The sequence below is a fragment of the Physeter macrocephalus genome, chromosome 2 (genome assembly GCF_002837175.3).
Source record: "Physeter macrocephalus isolate SW-GA chromosome 2, ASM283717v5, whole genome shotgun sequence".
NCBI lineage: Eukaryota > Metazoa > Chordata > Mammalia > Artiodactyla > Physeteridae > Physeter > Physeter macrocephalus.
The window spans coordinates 82,627,686-82,653,715 of NC_041215.1; the positions used below are offsets into that span (position 1 = coordinate 82,627,686).

Genomic DNA, 26,030 nt, shown 5'->3' on the forward strand with positions numbered 1-26,030 from the left:
TTGAAGAATCCTTGCATCCCTGGGATAAATCCCACTTGATCATGGTGTATGATCCTTTTAATGTGTTGTTGGATTCTGTTTGCTAGTATTTTGTTGAGTATTTTTGCATCTGTATTCATCAGTAATATTGGTCTGTAATCTTCTTTTTTTGTAGTATCTTTGTCTGGTTTTGGTATCAGGGTGGTGGTGGCCTCATAGAATGAGTTTGGGAGTGTTCCTTACTCTGCAATATTTTGGAACAGTTTGAGAAGATGGGTGTTAGCTCTTCTCTAAATGTTTGATAGAATTCACCTGTGAAGCCATCTGTCCTGGACTTTTGTTTTTTGGAAGATTTTTAATCACAGTTTCAATTTCATTACTTGTGATTGGTGTGTTCATATTTTCTATTTCTTCCTGGTTCAGTCTTGGAAGGTTATACCTTTCTGAGAATTTGTCCGTTTCTTCCAGGTTGTCCATTTTGTTGGCGTAGAGTTGCTTGTAGTAGTCTCTTAGGATGCTATGTATTTCTGCAGTGTCTGTTGTAACTTTTTTCATTTCTAATTTTATTAATTTCAGTGCTCTCCCTCTTTTTCTTGATGAGTCTGGCTAATTGTTTATAAATTTTGTTTATCTTCTCAAGGAACCAGCTTCTAGTTTTATTGATCTTTGCTATTGTTTTGTTTCTATTTCATTTATTTCTGCTCTGATCTTTATGATTTCTTTCCTTCTGCTAACTTTGGGTTTTGTTTGTTCTTCTTTCTCTCGTTCCTTTAGGTGTAAGGTAAGATTGTTTATTTGAGATTTTTCTTGTTTCTTGAGGTAGGCTTGTATAGCTATAAATTTCCCTCTTAGAACTGCTTTTGCTGCATCCCATAAGTTTTGGATCATCGTGTTTTCATTGTAATTTGTCTCTAGGTATTTTTTGATTTCCTCTGATTTCTTCAGTGATCTCTTGGTTATTTAATAATGTATAGTTTAGCCTCCATTTGTTTGTGTTTTTTATGGTTTTTTCCCTGTAATTGATCTCTAATCTCATAGCGTTGTGGTCAGAAAAGATGCTTGATATGATTTCAATTTTCTTAAATTTCTAGGTCTGAAGTGGGTCTCTTGTAGACAGCATATACATGGGTCTTGTTTTTCTATCCATTCAGCAAGCCTGTGTATTTTGGTTGGAGCATTTAATCCATTTACATTTAAGGTAATTATCGATATGTATGTTCCTGTCACCACATTCTTAATTGTTTTGGGTTTGTTTTTGTAGGTCCTTTTCTTCTCTCGTGTTTCCCACTTAGAGAAGTTCCTTTAGCATTTGTTGTAGAGCTGGTTTGGTGGTGCTGAATTCTCTTAGCTTTTGCTTGTTTGTAAAGCTTTTGATTTCTCCATCGAATCTGAATGAGATCCTTGCCGGGTAAAGTAATATTCATTGTAGGTTCTTCCCTTTCATCACTTTAAGTATATCATGCTACTCCCTTCTGGCTTGTAGAGTTTCTGCTGAGAAATCAGCTGTTAACCTTATGGGAGTTCCCTTGTATGTTATTTTTCGTTTTTCCTTTGCTGTTTTCAGTAATTTTTCTTTGTCTTTAAGTTTTGTCAATTTGATTACTGTGTGTCTCGGCGTTTTTCTCCTTGGTTTTATCCTGTATGGAACTCTCTGCGCTTCCTGGACCTGGATGGCTATTTCCTTTCCCATGTTAGGGATGTTTTTGACTATAATCTCTTCAAGTATTTTCTCTGGTCCTTTCTTTCTCTCTTCTCCTTCTGGGACCCCTATAATGAGAATGTTGTTGTGTTTAATGTTGTCCCAGAGGTCTCTTAGACTGTCTTCATTTCTTTTCATTCTTTTTTCTTTAGTCTGTTCCACAGCAGTGAATTCCACCATTCTGTCTTCCAGGTCACTTATCTGTTCTTCTGCCTCAGTTATTCTGCTGTTGATTCCTTCTAGTGTAGTTTTCATTTCACTTATTGTATTGTTCATCTCTGTTTATTTGTTCTTTAATTCTTCTTGGTCTTTGTTAAACATTTCTTGCATCTTCTCTATCTTTGTCTCCATTCTTTTTCTGAGGTCCTGGTTCATCTTCACTATCATTATTCTGAAGTGTTTTTCTAGAAGGTTGCCTATCTCCACTTTATTTAGTTGTTTTTCTGGGGTTTTATCTTGCTCCTTCATCTGGTACATAGCCCTGTGCCTTTTCATCTTGTCTATCTTTCTCTGAATGTTAGATTGTGCTTTTGATGGGTACGACAATAAAATTCTTAAATGAGATGTGAGGAAAGCATCTTTCTTATACCGTAACTGTTCACTGTCAATCAGAAGAGTATCCTTCAAATAGTCTTATGCTTCTTTGTGGGAGAGACATGGTTTGAAGAACATTTCAGGAAATAGTAAGTCAAGTGTGTTTATTAACTTGTTTTAGAACAAGTATATTTGGGGTAGAATGTAAAAGCTTAAAATGTGGATTTTAGAGATTATTGGCTGGGCATTCGATATATCTGAAGGAGGGGAAAAAGGGGCCTTGTTCTGTTTAATAAAAAACTTAATACATGCTAACGCTATTGGTAGCTTAGTGACTGATCTTGGAGAGAACCTTTCCAAATTAAAGGAGTAAAAATGTACCTGTTCTTTTTTTTTTTAATTTGGACATATCTTTAAAATTGAACCTTTTATCTTAAAGTTCTTAAACTGCAAGAAAAAAAAGAGTATTTATTTATATTATCAACCTAAGTTGATACTTAGTTCTTCTCTTGACAATCTAGTCTGTCAAGCCTCTTATTATTATAAACTGAAAACAAACAGGCCCAATAATCCAAAAGTCATTTGTTAACAGTAAAATCCGAAACATTTAAAATAATAAAATCTATTTCAGTGTAGTTGAGGATTTTTTATTCTTTTGCTTTGTCAAGTGGCAGCTTAACAGATATTATCCTTTCTTCCTTCTTCTGCCCTACCTCTCTATTCAGCATCCCTTGAGACTTCTCCCCCTTCATTATGAAAATACCATTGTGATAAACCACTACTTATTGAAAGTTATTGGGAAGTAAAATATTCTGCCTTAGGACACCTTCTGTAACAATACTTAAGTCTTGGTTCTTTAGAAGGTACTTACTTATAAGGCCTAAGGATCTTCATTATGTATTGTATTGCAGGTAGATAGAATTGGTATACATATTCTGAATTGATATGTCATTTATTACATAGCTGTTTTTTTAAGAAGGATTTTCTGATAAAAACCTAAAGCTCAGCTTCTGTGATCATCTTATAAAACCAAAGTTTAGAATGTGCAAAGTCTAAGTTAATTGAATGATTTTGCTAAATAGGAGTTTTAAATATAGTTATTATAGCACATACTTAATGCTTAACTATAGTTTGATTTTACTTTAGTTTGATTTGAGCTGATTAACAGTGGCTAAGGAGATTATTCTGTGTTAGTGTAAATGTTGAATGTGTGAGATGTAATTTTTAAACCAGTTTTTTAAAAAGCTATTCTGAAATTAATTTAAAATAGTTATAGATCTCATTGAAATCAGAGATCCCAAGGAAAAGAATTCAGCTGTAGGATGCATTTATTAAGCTCATTTATTTCATTTCTGTCTTTTAAAAGGTACTTTGTATATTGGAATAGGAATTCTAACCCTAAATTTTCTGAGGAAGTTTTGTGGGAAGGACTTCCTAGCCAGTGAGTCTAACACAAGTACAGTACTCCAAAAAGTATATAGCACAAATATTTTTTAGAAATTAAAGAATAATATAATGACTTTGGCAGCCACACTTTCTCTTGTCCAGATGATTTTGGAAGACATTAGTGTTTAAGTGTCTTAAATGATAGAATTGATCTATTAAAAGGTATTAGTTCTGTCACTTTCTGAAATGGCCCCAGATTAAGGTTTTCCAAAAAATGTTATTTCTACTTTGTTTGAGATACTGATCACTCAAGCTTTGTTGTAATTTTAGAAGCCTCCTTATCTACTGAATACTGAATTGTGTAATGTAGCTCCTGGATTTGTTGGAAGGTGGCAATGTTCTATTAATATCTAGTTATATTTTCTATTTATTGATATTAATGATTCTCATATGAGTGATGTATATTTTACTAATTGCTGTAAACTCATTTCATTCATGTATCCTTTAAATTTATTTAAATTTGGTTATTCATAGTGATAGTGTCCTTGCAGTTAACATGATTTTCCAATTTTTCTTAAACTTTGTAAATCTGGTAGTTAAAATGTAAACATTTAAGGGATCTTTTTTATGGGTGAATTAACACTAGAAGAAAAACACAGCTGGCAAATTGACAGTAGCATTGTTAAACAGTTCATTTCTTCTATTCTGAGGCACCTAACATTTGGCCTAAAAGGCCATTAAAATTTTGGATTAGATTCTGTTTGTATTGTGTAGTAAAGATAGTATTTCCTCTGTTTGCTCTTTCTGTTAAATTAAATTCTTTGTGGGAACCTTTGTAAATTGCATTCAGAGGTTTGACTGTGATTACCTTAGCTCCCTTTTAAATGCTTCACCTAATTACATTTTGAAAGCCCAGATATATATCATGTATATGATTTATTAATCTAAGATTCTTGATATCTTTTGCAAATACATATACAACATGCACACATATGGGACCTAGAGTGTAAAACCTTCAGAGATACTCTCTTAAGACCATGTCATTCAATTTGTTTTCAAAGTTGTTACTAATAATGTGAACTTGGTGAAGGTGCTGTGTTTTACCCAGTCTGATCATTTTTGGTATTTGAACATTTTTCTTGTTTTCTAGTTTTAAGTTCTCATATGTATTTCTGTTAACTTTGAGGAAGCTTAGAAGACTTATAATGGATCACCAGGTTCCATGAAGTCTGTTTTGGGGCTGTCTATAACTGCAGTATACTTTGTTAAAAAAGAAAAAAAAAATCCCTTCTGAGGAAGTGGAATTTTGTTTATTTCAGGCCAGTTGGAGAAATATTTACATTATCTTAAAATTAAAAAAATTTTTTTGGGGTAATAGTCCAGACTTACCAAAAAAGTTATAAAAATAGTACAAGTAGTTCTTAGATATCCTTTATCCAGCAAATCTATTTTCCATCCACGGAGTAAGAGGGTGGGTAGAGAATGAGATTATGGCTTAAGCAATTCATTCAGACAATCTTGTCTTTAAGTTTCTAGATGTTAAATCTGATTTCACTTAAAGCCTTGTGGGGGATTTTGTCTGTTTGTTTTTTAGGGTGACTCAGACTTATGATGCAGGTGCATGTATCTATTTCTACTTTGCCTTTAACTACAGGGGAATCAGTGACCCACTGACTGTGTTTGAACAAACTGAGGTAATTTTGCACACATGAATATAGCTCTTACATTCTTTCATTAATTTAAGTAAACTTTACTATCAATTTATGAATTTTAGTTTGACTGTCTTTAATAACTTGTGGTTTACCTGGTTGATAGCCCATAGAAATGAGAAACATTTTTACACTGGATTGAATACTGAATTAGAAGTCTAAAATTCATATTCCCTATACATATTACAATAAATATCCTAAAATTAATATTCTGTTGCCTGTGATTCTTTGGATATTACTTATAGTGCATAATACCTGATTAAATTAAATAACAGAAGACTATAGGGACCCTTGATATCACTTCGGCAGCCTACCCAGCTCTATATGGTGACTGCTTTTGAAGTCAGTGGCTCTAAAGCTCTTGGCCTATGTTGCTGTAATTTCCTAATTCTAGGTTTATAATTATTTTGTTTGCTTAAGTTATATGTAGGCCTTTGAGGTTCATTTGCCAGCATTTTCTATTACATTTCTTAAATGACCTTAAGCGTCTAATTTTTATAACGCCTTCTGTTTGATAGTCAATATTTCTGATGACAAGTACGCCTAGAGTTGAAGAAACAGATTAGACTGTGGAGGAAGCAGGAGGAGACTGGGGCTTTGTTAAAACCTCAGGTGTCCTAGTGTTAACTCTGTTGCCTGTCTCCCAAAGGTAGTACCACAAGATGATTTTCAGTGGCACACTTTTAGACCTAAACCACAGGGTATGGTTGGCTCCCTCTTAATGCCTCCTTTTTTTTAAAACAGCTTTTCTGAAGTATAATTGAAATATAGTAAACTGTACATAATATGTACAGTTTCATAGGTTTTGACATATGTATGCACCTGTGAAATTGTAACCCCAATCAAAATTGGGGTTACAAAAATCATCCTCAAAAGTTTGAGTCCTTTCCTGTCACCTTAGCCTTTTAGTGTTTTGGTATTGCCCTCTGGCTACCCAAAGGCCCCTTCCCCATAGTACTACAAAAATGAAAGTGTTCCTTCTTTCCCAAGCCAAACTGCCATTCTCTAAGTGCTGCTGGTTTCAAGTAGTTATTGCTTTACTTAAAATAATTTGTTAGAAGACATAATCTCTTAGAGTAGGGCTAGCATATGTGTGATTCATTTGAAAAACCCTAAATCCTCAGTGATGAGGGTTCATATAAATTACTTTGCAATGAGATGTGGTCCATCTGTCCCTCCTGAAGGGAGGGCCTCTTCTACTGTGGCCTAACTCTGATGGTTTATACGCACCCAAGTAATTCTGGGAGGTTCAAGGCACTGTAGGGATTTTACCTCATATTTGTTATATACTCATGAATTGAATGTAATTCCGGTTTCTGTAACCCTTCTTTCACCCTGTACTTCAGTCATTCTATATATTGCTTTAAGTGTTTATCTTTCTAACCTTATTGCTCTATAAGGAGCCTAGTTGGAGCCTAACATGTTAAGAGGATAAAACAAGGGTTTTTTTTTCACACTTAGATATCCATAAGCCTGAGAAGTAATTTGTCCCAAGGCATTGACCTAAGAAATGTTCTCCATAAGGGTTTTTATCATTAATCCCTGATAGCTTTGTAAGTAATCTTGAGTCTTATGCCCACTATATGATATTAGGTGAGTAATTTAACCATCTAAGCCTCATTTTCTTTATCTGTGAAATAGTAATTGAAATTATTCCATAAGGCTTTAGTGAAAATAACTGAGTTATTCCAGGTAAATTGCTTAGTACTTTTCTGGACACACCATATATAGTCAATTAATGTTTGTTGGTATAGTGAGATGTTTACTTCAGAGTAGGATTGGACTCCTCACAAAACTTTTTTTTTATTGTTATTAATCATTTAATGCTGATGAATTGATCATTTTGCCTTTTTCTTTTCTAGAATCTTGATGTAACAATTGTAGACACTGTGACTATTCACTAGAAAAAAACTTACAAAGCTAGGCTGCATATTTTAATTGCTCTTTAAATACAGTTAATCTAAGAGAAAGGAAAATTAGGCTTCTCGTTTATTATTTAACCCAGAAAGTATGTATCTCCTTTGGGCATTGGGTCTTACTCTTTCACTTCAAAGTGATCTATTTGTTGTTTTGTTTCCAAATACAGGCAGCTGCTAGAGAAGAAATCCTCGCCAATGGAGGAAGCCTGTCGCATCACCATGGAGGTATTCTTTTTTGGGGGTAGAATTTCTAATATTCCTACTGTTTAAAATATTTGGTTTGATACAGTGCTGGGGGGCTCATAATATGAGTAATTTGAGAGCACTAGGGCTCTCTTTGAAGTTGTTACGTCTGTCACTGAGGTTGCCTGTGCTGTGGTAGAAACTGACAGAAGCTTGATTTGACAAGCCTGCCTAGATAACAGAACCTAGACAGCCTTCTGAGTTCTCAGGAACTTCATGTCACCCAAGATAGCCCAGCAAGCCTGGGAGGTATTTGACCATTAGAGCAAAAATTTTTAAAGGGGGAAAAAGAACCTACCTAAATGTTTTGGTTTTTTTAAAATAAATTTATTTATTTTATTTATTTTTATTTTTGGCTGCGCTGGGTCTTTGTTGCTGTGCTCAGGCTCTCTCCAGTTGCAGCGACCGGGAGCCACTCTTCATTGTGGTGCGCAGGCCTCCCATTGCAGTGCCCTCTCCTATGGGGGAGCACGGGCCCCAGGGGCGCGGGCTTCAGTAGTTGTGGCACGTGGGCTCAGTAGTTGTGGCTCGCGGGCTCCAGAGCGCAGGCTCAGCAGTTGTGGCGCACAGGCTCAGCTGCTCCGCGGCATGTGGGATCCTCCAAGGCCAGGGCCCGAACCGATGTCCCCTGCACTGGCAGGCAGGCTCCCAATCACTGCGCCACCAGGGAAGCCCTACCTAAATGTTTTTCATCCACTATTGGAATGTAGCTAAAGTCAGTTGTACTATATATTGAATAGCTGTTTGTTCTGCCCACCCAAAATTCAGCAAATTAATCAAGGTGGGATATGAAAAAATATTTTTTCAAGATTTTAATGCTGTTTTAGTATTGCTTTTTGATCATTGTAGTATTTTTATTGGAGAGTTGATCACATCAGTAATAAAAATTATGATATATCTACCTATATTATATCTACCTAGACATATCTACCAGTGTTTTTAATATATCTCTCAATATAAATTGGTGCCTAGAAAATAGATGTGTGTAGATTTTTTTAATTAAAAAAATTTTTTTAGGGAAGCGCATGAAGATAAATGACCACTGAATTTAAAAATTTCAGCTTATACTCCTACTCTGGATTCTCCATATCCCTGTTTCCCTGTTTGATTTTCCATCATAGACTTAGCATTATCTAACATGCTATATATTTATACTTCTTGAGATTAGCTGTCTCCTCCTACTGGTAAGTAGGATCCATAAGGACAGGGACTTCTGTTTCATTTCTGTGTACCAGCACCTAGAACAGTGCTTGGCCCCAGTCAGCCCTCCACACGTTTGTAGGATGATGGAAAGAATTTTGGTAGAAAACAGAGTGGGCTGTGGAGGATCTGTGTTCATGTGACATTATTGCAGCCAGGCCTGAAGAAGATTGCTAATGTGGATGAATGAAATAGAAAGACAATTCCCAGCATCATTGTATCTATTTAATCTTTTGCATTCCCTCTACTTTTTCTTAACCTCCACAAATAAATTTCTAACTTAGCTGACTGATAAGCATTAAAGTGAATGAATTTGTTCTTTTCCTCCTTTTCCTGTTTATTACCTTTTGATGGAGATTCTAATGAATGTTAGAATGACAAAAATGAAGAAGGGAAGAAACTGGATATTAGAAACGTCTCAAGTGAAATTAAAAACTTTTGATTAATCTAAAAGTCTAAACCTAATTTTGGAACTATAAACATGAGGTATTTCATAAAGGTGCTTAGAATTTTAGCACCTTCCTTTAAAATGTTCAGAAAGCTATATACTTTATTTTAAATCTTTTTTGTATATTTTATTTTAGGATGCCACTATATTACTATGTAATTTACAAGTGTACTTTTGTAAAATTACCTAATATCATTAAGTAATATGTTCTTCAGTCTAAATTGATTGCATGGAGGGAGGAAACAGAATAATTTAGCTATAATTACTTATTTGAAGAAAAAAAGAATTTTCCTTTCCATAGCCAACAATTTTGCCTTTTGGTACATGTCAGCAGCCAACAAGTGTACTTTTTCCTTTAAGGTCAGGAACTGTAGGAGCTATGTTTGTGATAGTAAATATGAGAGAGATGTGATTCTGCAAGAGGGTGAGAATAGCCAAATCTTGTACTATATAGAAAGAAATAGAGGCTTAATTGTTATTTAGATAATTGGGTTATATGAACTAATTTCCTTAATTGTGAGAGGATGTTCTTCGTTTACTTAAGCTTTACAGTGCGATAAATTCTACAGAAGTTATGGAAGTGACCAAATGATCTGCAACATTGTGGAGGAAAGCCAAACCAACGCTTTTTTTTTTTTGCCAATGACACTTTACTCCTTTAGGATCTATGAGGATATTCAGGTCCTGCCAATAGTGTGTATCTGTGAGATGCTGAAAGTCTAGTATGGCAGAAGTGTTGACAATACTTATTCAGGTACACCCCAGACACTGAGAGCTTCTTAGCAGGCTCTAACAGAACCTACATAAACATACGTGAAATAATGTATGTGTGAAGCTGTCATTACAGGAAAAAAAAAAATACACACAAATTTAAAATAATAAAGAGTTAAGTAATTCTAGTACAAATTTATTTGAGACTTAGACTTTATTTGTGAAAGCTAATAATCTGTTTTATTATTCAATAAACACAAATAGAAATTAAAGAATAGTTGAAAAGTTATAAACCTTAATTAACTAAAAGATCATGATTATTCAATTTTTGATTCCAAAGCAAAAAATATAAATAGCTCTTGGGATATTTTTGATACCAAGTATGCCTAATGCTTTTTAATATTGTTGTATAATATGTTTTCCACATTATAAATATTACTGGTCCACTAGGCAATAGGATCTCAAAGAATGGTAGTCCTTCCCTTGAAGGATCTTACAGTCCAGTAAAGTAAAATATTATAGCATTTCAAAAGGCTGCTGATCAAAACTGGTAGGATTATGATATCATCATATTTTAACCAAGATAAGAGTCTCTCATTTTCTTTGAAAAGCACTCAAAAGGTGACTTTAATAAACATGTAAATGCTATAGATGTTAAAACATCAAAGAGAAGGAAGATAAAATAGGGAAAGGAATTAACATTTATAAAGCTGTAAATATTTGCTAGGTGCTCTGTATGACAGTCTCCTTTAATCCTGATCAAAATGCTGTGGAGTAGATATTGTTCCTGTCTTTCAGATGAAGATATATTAAGCCTCTGAGTGTACAGTAACTTACTCCAAAGTATCAGCAATAATTGTTAGTGCCAGAATTTGAGTTTGAACTCAGGTCATCCTGCTTCAGGGTCCTTGTCCTCTGACTTAAAAACATAAAATAGTGAAAATAGGCCAAAAGCTAAAAAGATTGAAATTGAAAGCCTTTGAAAAGAGGCACATGCATTTAAAAGTATATGAGAAGAAATACTAAACGTTAGTCTTTCTCTTTTAAAATATAAAACCTCTGTTTCTTTAATTTTGACACTAAGTTAGTTGCTTGTCCTGCTTTAGATGTTAAAACAGAAATGAATGAACATTTTAATTTCCTCATCATAGCTATTTCATTGTTTTCTCAGTTCTTGCACTTAAGTCAGTTTGACTTTCTGGTTGTTTTTATACTTCCTGATTATAGTTTTCTAACATGTCAGCAGTATCAGGTAATAAAACAAATGCAGGTCAGATCATGTTACAATAAAACTCCTTGTATAATTTATGTGCATTTTCAGGTTCTAGGCTTATAAGCCTTTTTTTGTTGAAGACTCCAAGGTTGATGAAATAATTTAATTTTAGAAATTATTAACTTGAACTTGAATGTAGCAAGGTTTGATTGCATATTAATTTATTGAGAGGTTCTGCCTCATTTAAGTAGGAATCTTTTATTTCTATCACATTTCTCATATTTTTTATTTTCATGCAGTCAAAAATATGACTGTGTGGAAACAAATTCTGAACCACTTGGATTCCTCTATGGCTTAGAAAAAGAAACTAGGTAAGCCTGAACACAAAATATATTTCATATTTGCTGGTAAAATGAAGATGCTTTCTCTTTGCTAAGTTGTCTTCTAAACCGCTTTATAAACACTGGCGTGCTCCAGGGCTCAGCCCAGAGCCAGTTCGTTCCTCCGTGTTTCCTTGCTCCCTCAATGATTACTTTAGTCCCAGGACTTAAAACACCATCCTTATGCTGATGACTCCCAAATACCAGAAGCGATCACCACCACCACCCTAGTTCAAATCAGTTTTTTCCTACTGGGACAATTGCAGCCTCTTAATTGGTCTGTCCACCTTCACTCCTGTTCCCCTGCTGTCATTTCTCTTGCTGCCCAAGTAATCTTTTTAAAACTCAGTATTTTCTCCTAACATTCAGAATAAAATCCAAAGTCCTTATCAGGTTCTTCAAGGGATATACATTGTGTGTTTTATCTCTCTGTCTTCATCTCTTACTACTTTTTTCCTCTAGCAGTAGTGTCCTTGCTATTTCTCAGGCATATCAACCCTCTTCCCCCTTCAAGGTGTTAGCTATTTATTCTGTCTCTTCCTGATGTTCTTTCTCTTGTTTTTTTCTCCCCGGATATTTAGATGGCTCACTTTCCCATCATGAAGATCTCTGATAAAAATGTCACCTTCTTAGAGGCGTCTTCCCTATTCTCTTGTATAGTTTATGTGTTCCTCATTCGAATAAGTTCAATGAGGTTACTGACTGTATCTTGTCCGTCACTGTGTTCCCCAGTCCCTAGAACAGTGACTGGCTGTTCTACATAGAAGTAGATGCTCAATGAATATGTTACGTGAGTAGTTAAGTGCCCAAGCGCTCACAGAATTTTGGGCAATTTTGCAAATTCTCAGACATCTCTGAATTTTTCATGTTAGAATGGCATTAGTCTCCTTGCTAATTTAGCTTCAAACGTTTAATAATCAGGCCTTGTTTGAATATAGGGTCATGTTTAATCATGAAAAGGCTCAGTTTATTCCATAATATTTCTGAGAATGTGTATTAGCAGAGTCAGTTATTCAGTGGAAAAGTAGGGTAAAATAATGTGCCTTTCTCTACAACTGCCCAACACCAGCCATTTTAGTGTTCTTCCGTAGATGCATTATATATGTAAGATTCCATTTAAGCTTTATCTTAAGACAAATGCAAGTTTGAGAGGCTTACAAACAGAGGGGAAAAAATATAGACTTTGGAATCAAATCTGTATTTGACTCTTGGCTCTGTACTTAACGACCTGTGTGACCTTAGGGAAATAACTTCTCTGAGCTGCAGTTTTCTCATCTGCAAAATGGGAATAGTACCTACCTCAGATTATTGTAAGACTTAAGTGTGATAATGTATGTAAAGCATCAGAAGTGTCCTGCATATAGTAGGTGCTTAAGAAACAGTAGTCTTCTAAAAAAATAAAAGCAGTAGACAGCACCAAGTGAAACTCTGGTTTGTATTCTTAACCCCCTACTCTAACCATTGAAGAAAGTGTTACAGTTTATTTGAAAAAGACCCGTATATTCAAGGAATATTATTCAACAATTGTCTTAACATTTTCATCTATAACCTGCAGTTATTCTCACCCTATAGGAGGTTCTGTTACAATCTGTATGAAAGAGCAGCACAATTGGCAACAAAATTTGCTATAAAAAATGTCTATTTTCATACATGCTTCTCTGCTTAAAGTTAATCATCTAATTTGTAAATTTCAAATATCCTGTGCTATTCAGTATAGTTTCATAAAGCAGAAATCTTTCCATATAAATTTTAAATAGAATGGGTTTAATTATCCTTCTAAAGTTAATAATAGAGCTCTCAAAAGATTGCTTTTTTTTTTTTTTAATTTTTTTATTTTTTGCGGTACGCGGGCCTCACTGTTGTGGCCTCTCCCGTTGCGGAGCACAGGCTCCGGACGCGCAGGCCCAGCGGCCATGGCCCACGGGGCCCAGCCGCTCCGCGCTCACGGGCCCAGCCGCTCCGCGGCATGTGGGATCTTCCCAGACCCGGCACGAACCCGTGTCCCCTGCATCGGCAGGCGGACCCCCAACCACTGCGCCACCAGGGAAGCCCAAAAGATTGCTTTTTATATGTGTAGAAAAGATTTTCCTTAATTTGCATCCTGAACTTAAAACTCAAGGCAACCTCATAGGAGCATCTTTAGTTACTGACCTTCAGGCAGTATCATGACACTCTCAGTACCATTTTTGAGTTCAAAAGTAGAAGGGCTGGGGGTTGGGAGAGTATTGATGCAGTTTCTCTTAGAGGGTTTGGCCTGTAATTGTGATTAATAACAGCTGCTTTCACTATCTGGAAACAGACAGGCTGGTTTGTCTGCCTACAATCATGCTGTGATAAATGGAGCTATTTTAACTCTGGTTTTGTGTATCAAAGAAAACAGATGTAGTCTGGAACTGGAGGCTATAGGAAATATAAAGCCTGCTTAACTTAATCTTCATAGTGCTTGTTTTTGTAACTGACGAGCTGGTCAGTTTAAACAGCAGCGTTTATGTCAGCCATGTATTTAATTTTAATTTACGACTTAAGTTTTTAAGTTGTTCATTTGCTAAAATTATTCCTAAGGCCTTGTCAGGAAGTAAAAAACCTTGATTAAATATAACCAGTCTTAGTTTAAACATTGATGTCTTTACCTAACCAAAATTATTTACTATTGTTCAGAGAATAAATATGGGGTAGCTGCTCTTAACAGTTTTTGTGGTCTTAACATAATCCAATAGTATCAGGAACTTTAAAAGTAAAAAGAGACTACTCAAAATAATGAGCAAAAGATCAGCTTTGTTAAAAACCTATAGTATGAAATAAAAGACATACAGATTGGAAAGGATGAATGAAACTATTGCTGTTTAATAGATTACATGATTGTCTTTGTAGAAAATCCCCCCCCCCCGCAAAAAATCTACTAGAACAAGATCAGCAAGATTGCAAAATACAAGAGCACACACCAAGGTCAATTGCATTTCTGTATATTAACAACAAGCATATAGAAACTGAGATTTTAAATGCAAGTACCATTTACATATGCTCCAAATAAGACATTTAAATTAACAAAATATGTACATGCCTGTGCATAAATCTAATAAAATATACACAGGATCTGTGTTCTGAAAATAACAGAATGCTGATGAAAAAAATCAAAGACCTAAATAAATGGAGAGATGTGTTCATGGATTGGTAGAAAACTGGACATGGTATAAAGATGTCAGTTCTCCCTAGATTGATCTACCTATTTAATATAATTCCTTCCAAAATTTCAGAAAGATTTTTAATAGATATAGAAAAGATTATTCTCAAATTTATATGGTAAGTCAAAGGAACTAGATGGCTAAAACAATTCTGAAAAAAAGAAGAACAGAGTCATAGGAATCAATTTACCTGATTTCAAGACTTATACAGTCATCAAGACTGTGTGGTATTGGAGGAGTGACATATTGATCAGTGGAACAGAATAGAGAGCTCAGAGATAGACCCACACGAATATGTCCAGCCAATTTTGACAAAGGTATAAAGCAGTCCAGTGGAGGAAGTATATAGCTTTTTCACCAAATGGTGCTGGAACAATTGGACATTGATAGGTTAAAAAAAGAACCTTGATCTGAACCTCACACCTTATGCCAAAATTAACTCAACACAGATAATATACTTAAATGTAAAACATAAAATAATAAAACTTTTAGAAAAAAAACGAGAAAATATTCAAGATCTAGAGTTGGGCAAAGAGTTCTCAGACTGTTCCCCAAAAGTACAGTGCATTACAGGAAAAATTGATAAATTGGATCTCATCAAAATTAAAAATGTTTGCTCTGTGTAAGACTCTGTTAAGAGGATGAAAAGTTAGGCTACAGAGTAAGAGAAGATAATGTGCAAACCACATATCCAATAAAAGACCTATATCTATAATATATAAAGAACTCTCAAAACTCAATAGTAAAATACAAGCAATTCAGTTAGAAAATGGGCAAAAGACATGAAGAATCATTTCACTGAAGAGGATATACAAATGACAAATAATTACATGAAAAGATGTTCAACATCAATAACCATTAGGGAAATGCAAATTAAAACCACAAGAGAAACCACTATACACCTATCAGAAAGCTAAAATAAAAAAATAGTGGCAGTGTCAAATGCTGGCAAGGATTAGAGAAATTAGATCAATCATACATTACTGGTTGGAACATAATGTGGTACAGTCATTCTGTGAAAACAGTTGGCAGTTTCTTATAAAATCAAACATGTAACTACCATTCAACCCAACAATTATACTCTTGGGCATTTATACCAGAGAATTGAAAACATAAACCTGTATATGTATATTCAGAGCAGATTTACTCATAGTAGTTCCAAACTGGAGTCAGCTCAGATGTCCTTCAACCATTAAATGGCTAAACAAACTGTGGTACGTCTATACCATGGAATACAACAGCGGTAAGGGGAAATGAACCATTAACGCATGCAGCAACTTGGATGAATCTCCAGGAAATTATGCTTAGTGAAAAAAAGCCAATTCTGAAAAGTTGCATTCTGTGTGAAAGTATTTCTATAACATTTTTGAAATGACAAAATTAGAGAAATAGAGAACAGATTGGTGATTTCCAGGAGTTGGGTGGGGGGCGGGGATGACTGTAAATAGGCAACACAAGGATCCTTGTGGGGATGGAAATGTTCTGTATCTTGACTATATCAGTGTCAATATGCTGGTTGTGATTTTGGTCTTTTGATAGCTACCAGATGAGTATAGCCTTTCCATTATTGAATCTTTATCAGATTACCATAAGGTAGCAGAAAGTTTGTTTTACTCTTGACTTTTTTTCCTTCAGTTTCTTCTTTGTTATTGGCTTTTTCCTCACAAAACTTAAAGTTGATTATAATATTTTTCCACTGAAGCAATGTTGTAAATAGTGAGATTCTAAGACTAGACTGTAAAAGCCAAAAGCCAATTTAATCCATGATGTAATTGAACATTTAACTATTTCAGCTATGTCATAGGATGAACAGATTTGATTTGAGAGCTGACAGAAAATCTGTTGTAAGAATGTATTGATCCCTGCTCCTTCCTACACTTGCAATTACAGACGCCCAGTCCCAGACAAAGGGCAGGGACAGCGTCGTGTTTGCCATCTCTTACCTTGTGCTATATATACCTGTAGTAACTTCCAGCTTCAGGTGTATTTTCTCAGCCACTAGGAGAGAATAGGTGGCTTGGATAATACCACTTCTCTTTGGACCTCTAAAGAGAACTTTTTCTCCCTAGCAATTTTATGACCAAGACTCTTCTAAGTACTAGATGTTAGTCTCAGAATACCTCTACTACATTATTATATTGTTACAGAATAATTAACTTTTTATAGTCAGTTCTAGGTGATTAGCAGACAGTTAATCCTAACAGATATTTTCAAGTGTAAGATCTTTTAAAAGTAACTTTATGTAAAGTTAATTTTTAATATTCTGTCTTTGTTGTCTAACACAGAAACCACTAGGGTACTTGTGGCTATTTAAATTTAAATTAATTAAAATGAAATAAAAATTTATTTCCTCATTTGCAGTAGCCACATTTCAAGTGCTTGATATCCACATGTGGCTAGGGGCTACTGTGTTAAATACAGCAGATACAGAACATTTCTGTTGACACAAGAAGTTCTACCGGACTAGTGCTGTGAAGCTTTATTTCATATATATTTTCACACATTGGCTGGGAAAATGGCCCAAAAATACAGCTTAAACGTTTTTTTCAGTAGACATTAGATTCAAGTCTTTAGGAGTTAAGTTCTGAAATAAACTAGCATTTGTCATTAATGGTAGGTTTTCTCAGAGTATAACTTCTGTCTACCACTTTTTCCATAATTTCTTTCAGTTTGGTCAGTAGCCTCAAATTTAGAACAAGGTCACCTTGCTATAGTAAAAGCCATTCACTGCTAATGCATTTGGTTGTAGCAGTGAAGATATGTTGCTTTTATGGAAATTGTTTGGGCTCCTAGGAGACAGGCCTTTGGAAACATATAGTCCGAGATTTCTTGGTCTTGTCACTGTTGACATTTTTGACTAGATTCTTTGTGTTGGGGCCGTCCTGTGCATTGTAGTATGTTTAGCAGCATCCCTGGCCTCTGCCCACTAGATGCTGGTAACATCGCCCCAGCTATGACAACCAAAAACTTCTCTAGACATTGCTTAGTGTCCCTTAGGGTGCAGAATTGCCTCTGTTAAGAGCTATTGATATAGCCCAAAGACTCCTAGAGATTTGAAGGAAAAGAGAGTTAGGTTCTGTGACATACCTTCTCCTATCTTAGCTAATATAGAATAGCTTTGAGTATATCCAAGAAATAATGTCAGAATATAGGGAATGCAAGGCAGATAAAACCAAAGGAAATGAAGGAAACCCAGATTGCCTTTCCCTGGATATTTGCATCCCTACATCTTATCTAAAATGGCTTATAGATAACTGTGGTTCAACATTTATTTTTTAACTAACATTTTTTGAATTCTTACTGTGTGGCATACACTATATTATGCAACAGGACTACAAAAATGAATAAAACATGGCCCTAGTCTTCAAGGAGCATATGATGTTTACTGTCCTTTTCTGTCCTTATCTACTTCATGTTATTTGGCCTGTTTACTTGCTTTCAGCTCTGTTGTATAGGCATTAATTGCCACTTGGTTTAAACTTTGAGCGTGTCAAGCCATCTTTTGGGGATGTATAGCAGAATTAGCACTTGATTGTGTTCTGAAGACAGATTGAATCCAGCTCTTGTGATCTGTTATTATCTTGATAATTAAGGCTTTTCTTTCTGTTTCGTAATCTCTAAAGACCTATTCAAGGATCTGTAAGATCTTAGAGCTGCTATATAAACTGCACAGATAAAACCATAGCATAAAGAAAACTGACATATAAAAATATTTAATAAGAGAAAAATCTTATAATACCAGATTTTAATTATCTATGAATCTTTCATCTTGATGTCAGAAGTTTCACTAGTGGTAGAAAATACATCAGATGACTTAATAAATCAAACGTGACTTTAAGTATCCACTAAGCATTAAATTAGACTCCGCGATAGTCATAGTCCCATCTCATGTGTCTTTAAAAGCTGGATATTCGCATCCCTCAGCTGGAAACCCGTTGGCTTCAGCATGTACCTCCACCAAAGCCAAACACACACACACACAGATACCTTATAGCACAAACCGACGGACAACTAAATCCTCTTTGCAGGTTGAATGCTCTACCCCACACACAGGTGCCTTATAGCACAGACGGACAACTAAATCCTCTTTTCAGGTTGAACGTTCTACCTCACGCCACTCCCTCCCAAAGAAACGTCATCATAGTCAGATCACCAGATACCAGAAAGAGTGGAAATTGTCCATTGTCCTTCTCTGTTCTCATCAGTACAGATCAAGTTGCATGGGGCCAGAACCTCATCTGACAAGAGGTTGGTGTCCCTTTAGCGCTAGTTCCTTAGATAATCCACCAGTAGTTTAGTTGGATTAATTAAATCTTGAAATACAAAGTCAGTGCTCAGATCACGCATACAAGAAGCTAAATCTAGATTTTCTTTTTTAAATCTGACCTGTAGAATAGTGTTAAAAAGGTATCCAGGATGCCCAAAGTAGAACTTTCAAAATACCGTTATTTCAGTAACGGTTAGGTGCTTTTAACTTTGGCTAAATTCTCCTTCTGAGCTTCAGCTTCAGTAATCTTCTAAACGTACAGCCCATTTCATAATTTGTTTTAAATTTTTTAATAAATTCATTTAATTTATTTTTATTTGTGGCTGAGTTAGGTCTTCGTTGTTGTGTGCGGGCTTTCTCTAGTTGCAGAGAGCTGGGGCTACTCTTCATTGCGGTGCTCAGGCTTCTCATTGCAGTGGCTTCTCTTGTTGCGGAGCACGGGCTCTAGAGCGCAGCCTCAGTAGTTGTGGTGCACAGGCTTAGCTGCTCCGCGGCATGTGAGATCTTCCCGGACTGGCTTCTTTTGTTGCGGAGCATGGACTCTAGGCACTTGGGCTTTGATAGTTGTGGCTCGTGGGCTCTAGAGTGCAGGCTCAGTAGTTGTGGTGCACAGGCTTAGCTGCTCCGCGGCATGTGAGATCTTCCCGGACCAGGGCTCGAATCCATGCCCCCTGCATCGGCAGACAGACTCTCAACCACTGCGCCACCAGGGAAGCCCATGATTTGTTTTTTAAATAAGTGTATAATAAGTCTTTTCAGCCTTGTAATCAAATTCATAATTCAGAGAATTTTAAATTTAGCTAAAAAGAACTCTGGCTAGCAGACCCTAGATGTGTCCCTTTTAAGATGAGATTATTAGGTAGTTTCTGCTAAGTCTTCGGTCCCTTAGACCACAAAGATTAGTTCCAGATAATTTTTGGTGGCTAGGCCGGCCAGCATGTTCATATTTTCCACACACAAGACTCCCATTACCCATCCCTCTCACATACGTGTCTGTTCATTCTTTGCTGTTGATCTTCCCACAAAATGTATTCTTTCTTGGAGCTGTTAGCATCCAAAGGGGACTGTTGAGCCTGTGATTTCAAAAAAGCTTCTGTTTTTTCTGTTCCAAAGTATAATTTTTTTTTTTAAGATTTTTTTTTTTGATGTGGACCGTTTTAAAAGTCTTTATTGAATTTGTTACACTATTGCTTCTGTTTTATGTTTTGGCTTTTTGGCCGCAAGGCATGTGGGATCTTAGTTGCCCAACCAGGAATCAAACCACACCCCCTGTGTTGGAAGGCGAAGTCTTAACCACTGGACCGCCAGGGAAGTCCCCAAAGTATAATTTTTAAATGTACTGTATATTATGGAAAAAACACAAAATACTTATTTTATTCTGTCTGTATATACAGTATAAGGAATTAAATTGTAAAAAAGTGAACTCCACTTTTAATTTAAGCAAAGAATTTCCTCCATTAGTTTTCTGTATTTGGCTGGCCTATGATTTTTGTACCTTTAAAAATACATCTAAGACTCTTAAATACCTGGCTTAAGTATTTTGAGCATTGAATATGTAGAAAAAATGAGAATTATGGAATACGGGGTCTCTTTCTTATTTTCAGAAATGGTGGATTTGGCTTTTTGTAGCTCTAGTGTTGGCTCTCAAGCTAGGTTTACACTTCTAGAGGATCAGAAGTCACAGGAGTGTAGTTGAGTCAGTAGTCATGAATATCCCACATCAGATAATCCAGGTCTGGAAAGAGAAATAAGCTTCATGTGGTATGAAGGTACAAATGACTTTTCATGGATAACTATACATACAAGGAATGTTGAAGTAGTCTTTGGCCACCTGTTATTTGCTGTTTTCATTCATCCATTCTCCCCTTTAGTATGGCATGCTTCCTTTTCTGAAAATGAGTCTACAGATATGTAAGCAGCTACTATATAGTTGTGCACACACGTATGTTACACATGTCCAGATCAGTATAATCAGCTAACTTCTAAAATGCCTAGCAGTGCAAATAAAGATTGTACAATGGCATTATTATTGTTGTTGTTTAACTCTAGAATAAAAGTCTTCTACTTTGAAGTATGACCCCATCTTTGGGATTAGGGCCTTTGATGTTTCATTGTTGTTTTTTAAATTTATCAATTCATCTGAGGCAGCCAGAGAAGGTTCTCTAGAATTTTATGAAGACTATTTCCAATAATCTCGTATTATAAACGCTCATTAAGCATTTTTACTTAAACTCTCTTTTCTGTGTGTACATTTATCCTGTAATGTAGTTGACTTAAATTGTTAAGCAAATCCAAAAAGATTTCTAGTCCCTTTAATTGCATAAACTGTGATTTCTGACCTCAGTTCAAATTCTGTTATCACTAACAGAAGAAGCTTACAGACCTCTGCCATCAGGCCGTCAAGGGGTTAAATTATTTTATCAGATATGTTTTTGAGGGGCCACAGCTATGCTGCCTGTACTGCCTTTTATTTTTTTAACTTTCTAGTTCACTAATCAAATGTATGTTAGATTGATTATTGTAAAAGTATAAACCATAGAAAATTTGACAAGATAGATGTGTAAATTATCCTTCTGACAGAACTAATGATGCACTTCAAGCACCTTCTGTTTTCCAGCGCTTGGTGAGCAACTTCATTAAATATGCAGTGGCTGTTGGGTGGCTTCTCAGAGGATGGTTCAGCTCCTTGTGGAATTGGATTATTACTAGAGGTGTAAAACCAGGCAGACAGCTAGCTGTTGGGCATCCTGCTGAGGTTCTAATGTGCTCCATCTTGTCGGAGCAGTTGTTTGCAGTCTTTTCAGGACAATTACATCCATAACCACAGGACACATTCAGTGAAACTATATTACAGATAACAGTGGAGACTGGTATTGACTGCTTTTCATCCCACTCTCTTGAGTTGCCTCAGTGTCAGTAGCTTATAATAATGCCACTTCTACCATTCACAGAGTAGTTTTTTTTTCTTTTAATATCTTGGAGCAAATCTGGAAATAACTGATTTGTAACTTTTTCTAAGTGCAAAAATCGTAGGATATTTGGAGTGAAAAGATTCTGTCGCTTCTAATCCCTTTGCATATGAGAAAACTAAGGCTGAGGCATTGTGGTGAGTTATCCCTTAGGAAGATAGTAGGAGGACCTGGTAGAACATCTTTTAGGTGGTAGAGATTGCATGAATAGCAGTTTGTACTGTTTGGCTTCTGGTTTTAGAGCTCTTTTAAACAGAATTTTTCTTTTGCATTTAAGATTTTTTTTTTCCTGCTGTAGAGCATTTTTCCTCATCTTAATACCAGCAATGCTTTTTTATTTCTAGAAGCCAAGCAGAAATATTTTGCTTTCTGAGAATGTCATGCTATTTATTATTTTAATTACAATTGGTGGTTTCCTGGAGTACTGGACACAAAAGACGGTTTGAGTTGAGCTTAAAATGGTATTTAAGTTTTCCAAAAGGCAGATGCTATGGTGGATCACTGAAGCCTGATAAATGAGAGTGCATTTTAGAATGACAAGCTGAATACTTTAATGAAAGAAGGCTTCCCATTTTAGTTGGCCAATTAAATCGCTGCTGATGACTTTGGATCATTAATGAACATTTGTGGAAAATGACCATTTGAATTAAATTATTACAATAATACATTTGAAAAGTACTAACCACAAATAATCCTACCCGTAAATAAGATTTATCCATTTTCCCGTAGATAAATCAGCATCCTGTTTTTCTTTTTAATGCCAAAGCAAATTGACATTTCAGAATTCTTTTATAGATTAAGTACATATCCTTTCTTATAAAAGTTCTACTTAAAAAAGGTTACATTTTCCTTGAATGCCTTTTAAAATATAATTTATGCTGCTAACGATTATATTCATTATTCTCAGAATAAATTAGCAAGACTTAGAAACAAAGAAGGAGAACATGATACAGTGTATAAAAGCAGATAATTAAATTTAAGATGGTTTAGGTATTTGATTTTAGTGCCTAAAAAAACTAATTCTGGAAAAATAATAGGAAGAAAATAACAATTATTTGAACATGCAAATTTATTTTAAAGTCATATGAAAAGAAAATGCAAATGAAAGCTCATAACCAGATTTTTTTCTTGAGCCCAAAGTTCAGATTTTCTCAATTTTTTAAAAGCTTTTGTTCTCAAAATATTTTATGGATATATAGCTTGTCAATTTTATCCAGCAAATTCATCTGGATATGTTTTCTTTAGTTAACTTTATTTTCTCTGAAACTTTGGCATGTTCTGGTAAAGACAGGAGGCGGGTTCTTTTGAAATGCATGTTTTTCTCATTTTGTTATTTGTAAAATGGGCCATAATCTCAGTGCAGGCTCCCTTCATCTCCATTTTACAGTTTACAAAGAAAGGAGACACTGTGGAGCACAGGCTCCCCTGGGAGTACACTGAGCTTAATGAGCTTGATAGTCTGGTGGGCTCAATAAATCAAATACAGCAAAACATTTCTCATTTTTGAATAAAAGCATTTATCACACAGTGTTTGTTCATTCATGGTCATAAGATTGATTGGTTCCCAGCATCATAGTGTATATTGAAGCATTTTTGATTTTGTTTTTCCAGTGGGCAAGTTACGGAAGCAGTGGCTAAAGGAAAGTATCTCTGATGTCGGCTTTGGGATGCTGAAGTCTGTCAAGGAATATGTGGACCCCAATAACATCTTTGGAAACAGAAACCTTTTATAAATCCATTACTATTGTTAAGAAAAATGTCACTTTTTTTTTTAAGTCTTTAACTATGGTTATACCAATAATCAAACACATCTTGGACTTTATTTCAGCTACCTTTGTTTGTTGGTTTAAAATAAGTTTGTTTCATTCTGTAGTTTGTTTTGTTTCTACATCTATGGATTGACAGATGGTATTCCTAAATCTCTCTCATTGTAGATGTATCAGTTTACAGCCAACTGGTTGTCATTTCAAATTTCAGTCAGGCAGCACAAGGCTGCCAGTGGTTAATTTCAGAAGAAGATGCTGCCAGCTGTTTTGTATTGATGCTTCTTCTTAGGAACAAAGCCAGATTTTGGTGTCATCTATTGTTTCTCTAGCCTCTTTTAAAAGAACGTTTCTGGGAAGCAGCTATCTAGGGAAGGATTCCACTGAGGAGTGATATACATGTATGTTTTTTTAAGAGTGTATTTTAGTGTGAATTGGTCATTAAGGGAGAATACCCATGAAAGAATATAGGCAACCTCTTATTTAGGTTGCCTTCAGTTCTGTAAGGTGCTTGGCCTACATTTTTCTTTGAAATGAGTATACAGTTATAAAACCTTAAATCATTAGTATGCTTTATTCTGTCAGGGGACATGTTTTTGTTCTCCATGTTTCTGTTTCTACTGAGGTATGAGTTGTATTTGTATCACTGAGATAACATATTGTTATATCCTAATTCATTCATAATATGTTTTATAAGAAAAGCTGACTTATCACTCATTGTACATGAAGAACAGGTTTACTATGAAAGGAATGTCTTTATTCAACTTAGAGTTCTAATGTTTCTCATTTCACATTCTTGTTGCTGAGATGCAGAAGAAGCTACAACAGGAGCAGAAGAGGGAAGACTTCTTACACTGAATGTCTCCAGTTCAAAGAACTGTTTTGGCTAAAGAAACACAGTCATCATTCAGCTACTGAATTTGAAAACCTCAACAGTTTCAATGACAAAAAACCTTTTTAAAAAAAATTAACCCAAACAACATGATAAATTTCCATATAAAAGTAAAGTTTCAATTTAGTTTTTAATAATGGTTTAATGCCTTTTTTGAATTACTGGTTTAACCTAAATTTAAAAAATAATGTATTAATACACATACCATAATCAAAAGTTTGAAATATCATATTTCTTAAACAATAGGGAGAAGAACATTAACCACATTTAGCAAACATTTTTACATTTAAACCTGGATATTAAAATAAATGAAATGATTACTTTGAATCACTGTCTGTCAAGGTTCATGGTTCACATTTTGAGACAGATTCTTTTCTTAATGCAATACCTAACTTTTGATAATTTTTTTAGAATTAATATTTGATCAGCTAATATGAGTCAAAATGCAGACTATCCTTTAAAAGGACACACTGTCTGTCTATGTAGCAACAGCTCCAAAGTATTTTTGGGCAGTTTGATACCTTTTATATCTGAAGTAGCCTTAACCAGAAAATCTAAAATTGATTCACAAAATGATATTTTTAAGACTTCAAAATGATAAATAATTTTTAACAAATAAAATTGGCCTCAAACTAATAAACTTAAAATCTGTAAGCAAATCAAAATGAAACATTAGTTTAACAACAAAAACTAAATATTTATTTATTAGAAGCTGCCTCTCTTCATTGGTGATTTATTTTTAATTATAAAATTTCCAGCAGATCTTTGCTTCAAGCCCTTGATATTTGAAATAGTTGGATACTTGATGAGGAAATTACACTTGCTTCTAGAATTATAAAAATCTCAGCTTTATGAAATGCATCTATTCATGAAAGTAATTTCTCTAATTGGTGATCAAAATGTAAAATTTAATACAATACTAATATCTCACTGGAGTGTGTACATGTTTCTGAGTAATTTTTTAAAAATAAAACTTACAGATTCATAAGCAGATCCATTCCTTTGCACGTGATTGTTATAACGTTCTTTCCTAGGGAGTTCAGATTTCAATAACCTCAGAATTAGGAAATGTAACACCTGAAAGTGTTCACTATTCTACATGAACCTTATGGAAATTAGTGATTTATGCGTTTGTTTTCTTCCATGCATGCATGACTCTCCAACCTTGATTTTGTAGTGATGACTACATTTTGTAGTTAGAATCATTTCTACAGGGATCATTTTGAAACACATAAACACTCATCAGTACTGTTTCACTCTGATTTAGTAAATCAGAAAGGCTTTCCCTGCTTCCACGCGTCCACCTCTGAGAGGTGCCTCAGCATATACTTAGTGTCTGTGGGCAGCTGAGTTCCTGAATATACACAGAAGCACTTAAAACCTTGCCTCCTGTTTCTGAAATATCTGAAAATGACTTCATAAAAATTAAAGCCAGGGGAATTTATGTGAGGCTTGAATAAGTTTATTTATGTAGCCTATTTGGTTTTCAGTACTGCATAACACCGACTTGTCTTTCTTAAATTAGTCATATTTCTA

The 26,030-nt window shown here is 35.0% G+C and overlaps 1 protein-coding gene across 1 annotated transcript in view; it reads left to right on the top strand.

The window, feature by feature from the left end:
- AGPS (alkylglycerone phosphate synthase) overlaps positions 1–25,491 on the top strand; it is a 148,953-nt gene extending 123,462 nt beyond the window's left edge. The window contains exons 18-20 of the mRNA XM_024122218.2: positions 5,193–5,292; positions 7,394–7,451; positions 23,451–25,491. Of these exons, the coding sequence (XP_023977986.1) occupies positions 5,193–5,292; positions 7,394–7,451; positions 23,451–23,572 (280 nt within the window). The 3' untranslated portion in view covers positions 23,573–25,491. The remainder of the gene's footprint in view (positions 1–5,192; positions 5,293–7,393; positions 7,452–23,450) is intronic.
- The last annotated feature ends 539 nt before the right edge of the window (positions 25,492–26,030 follow it).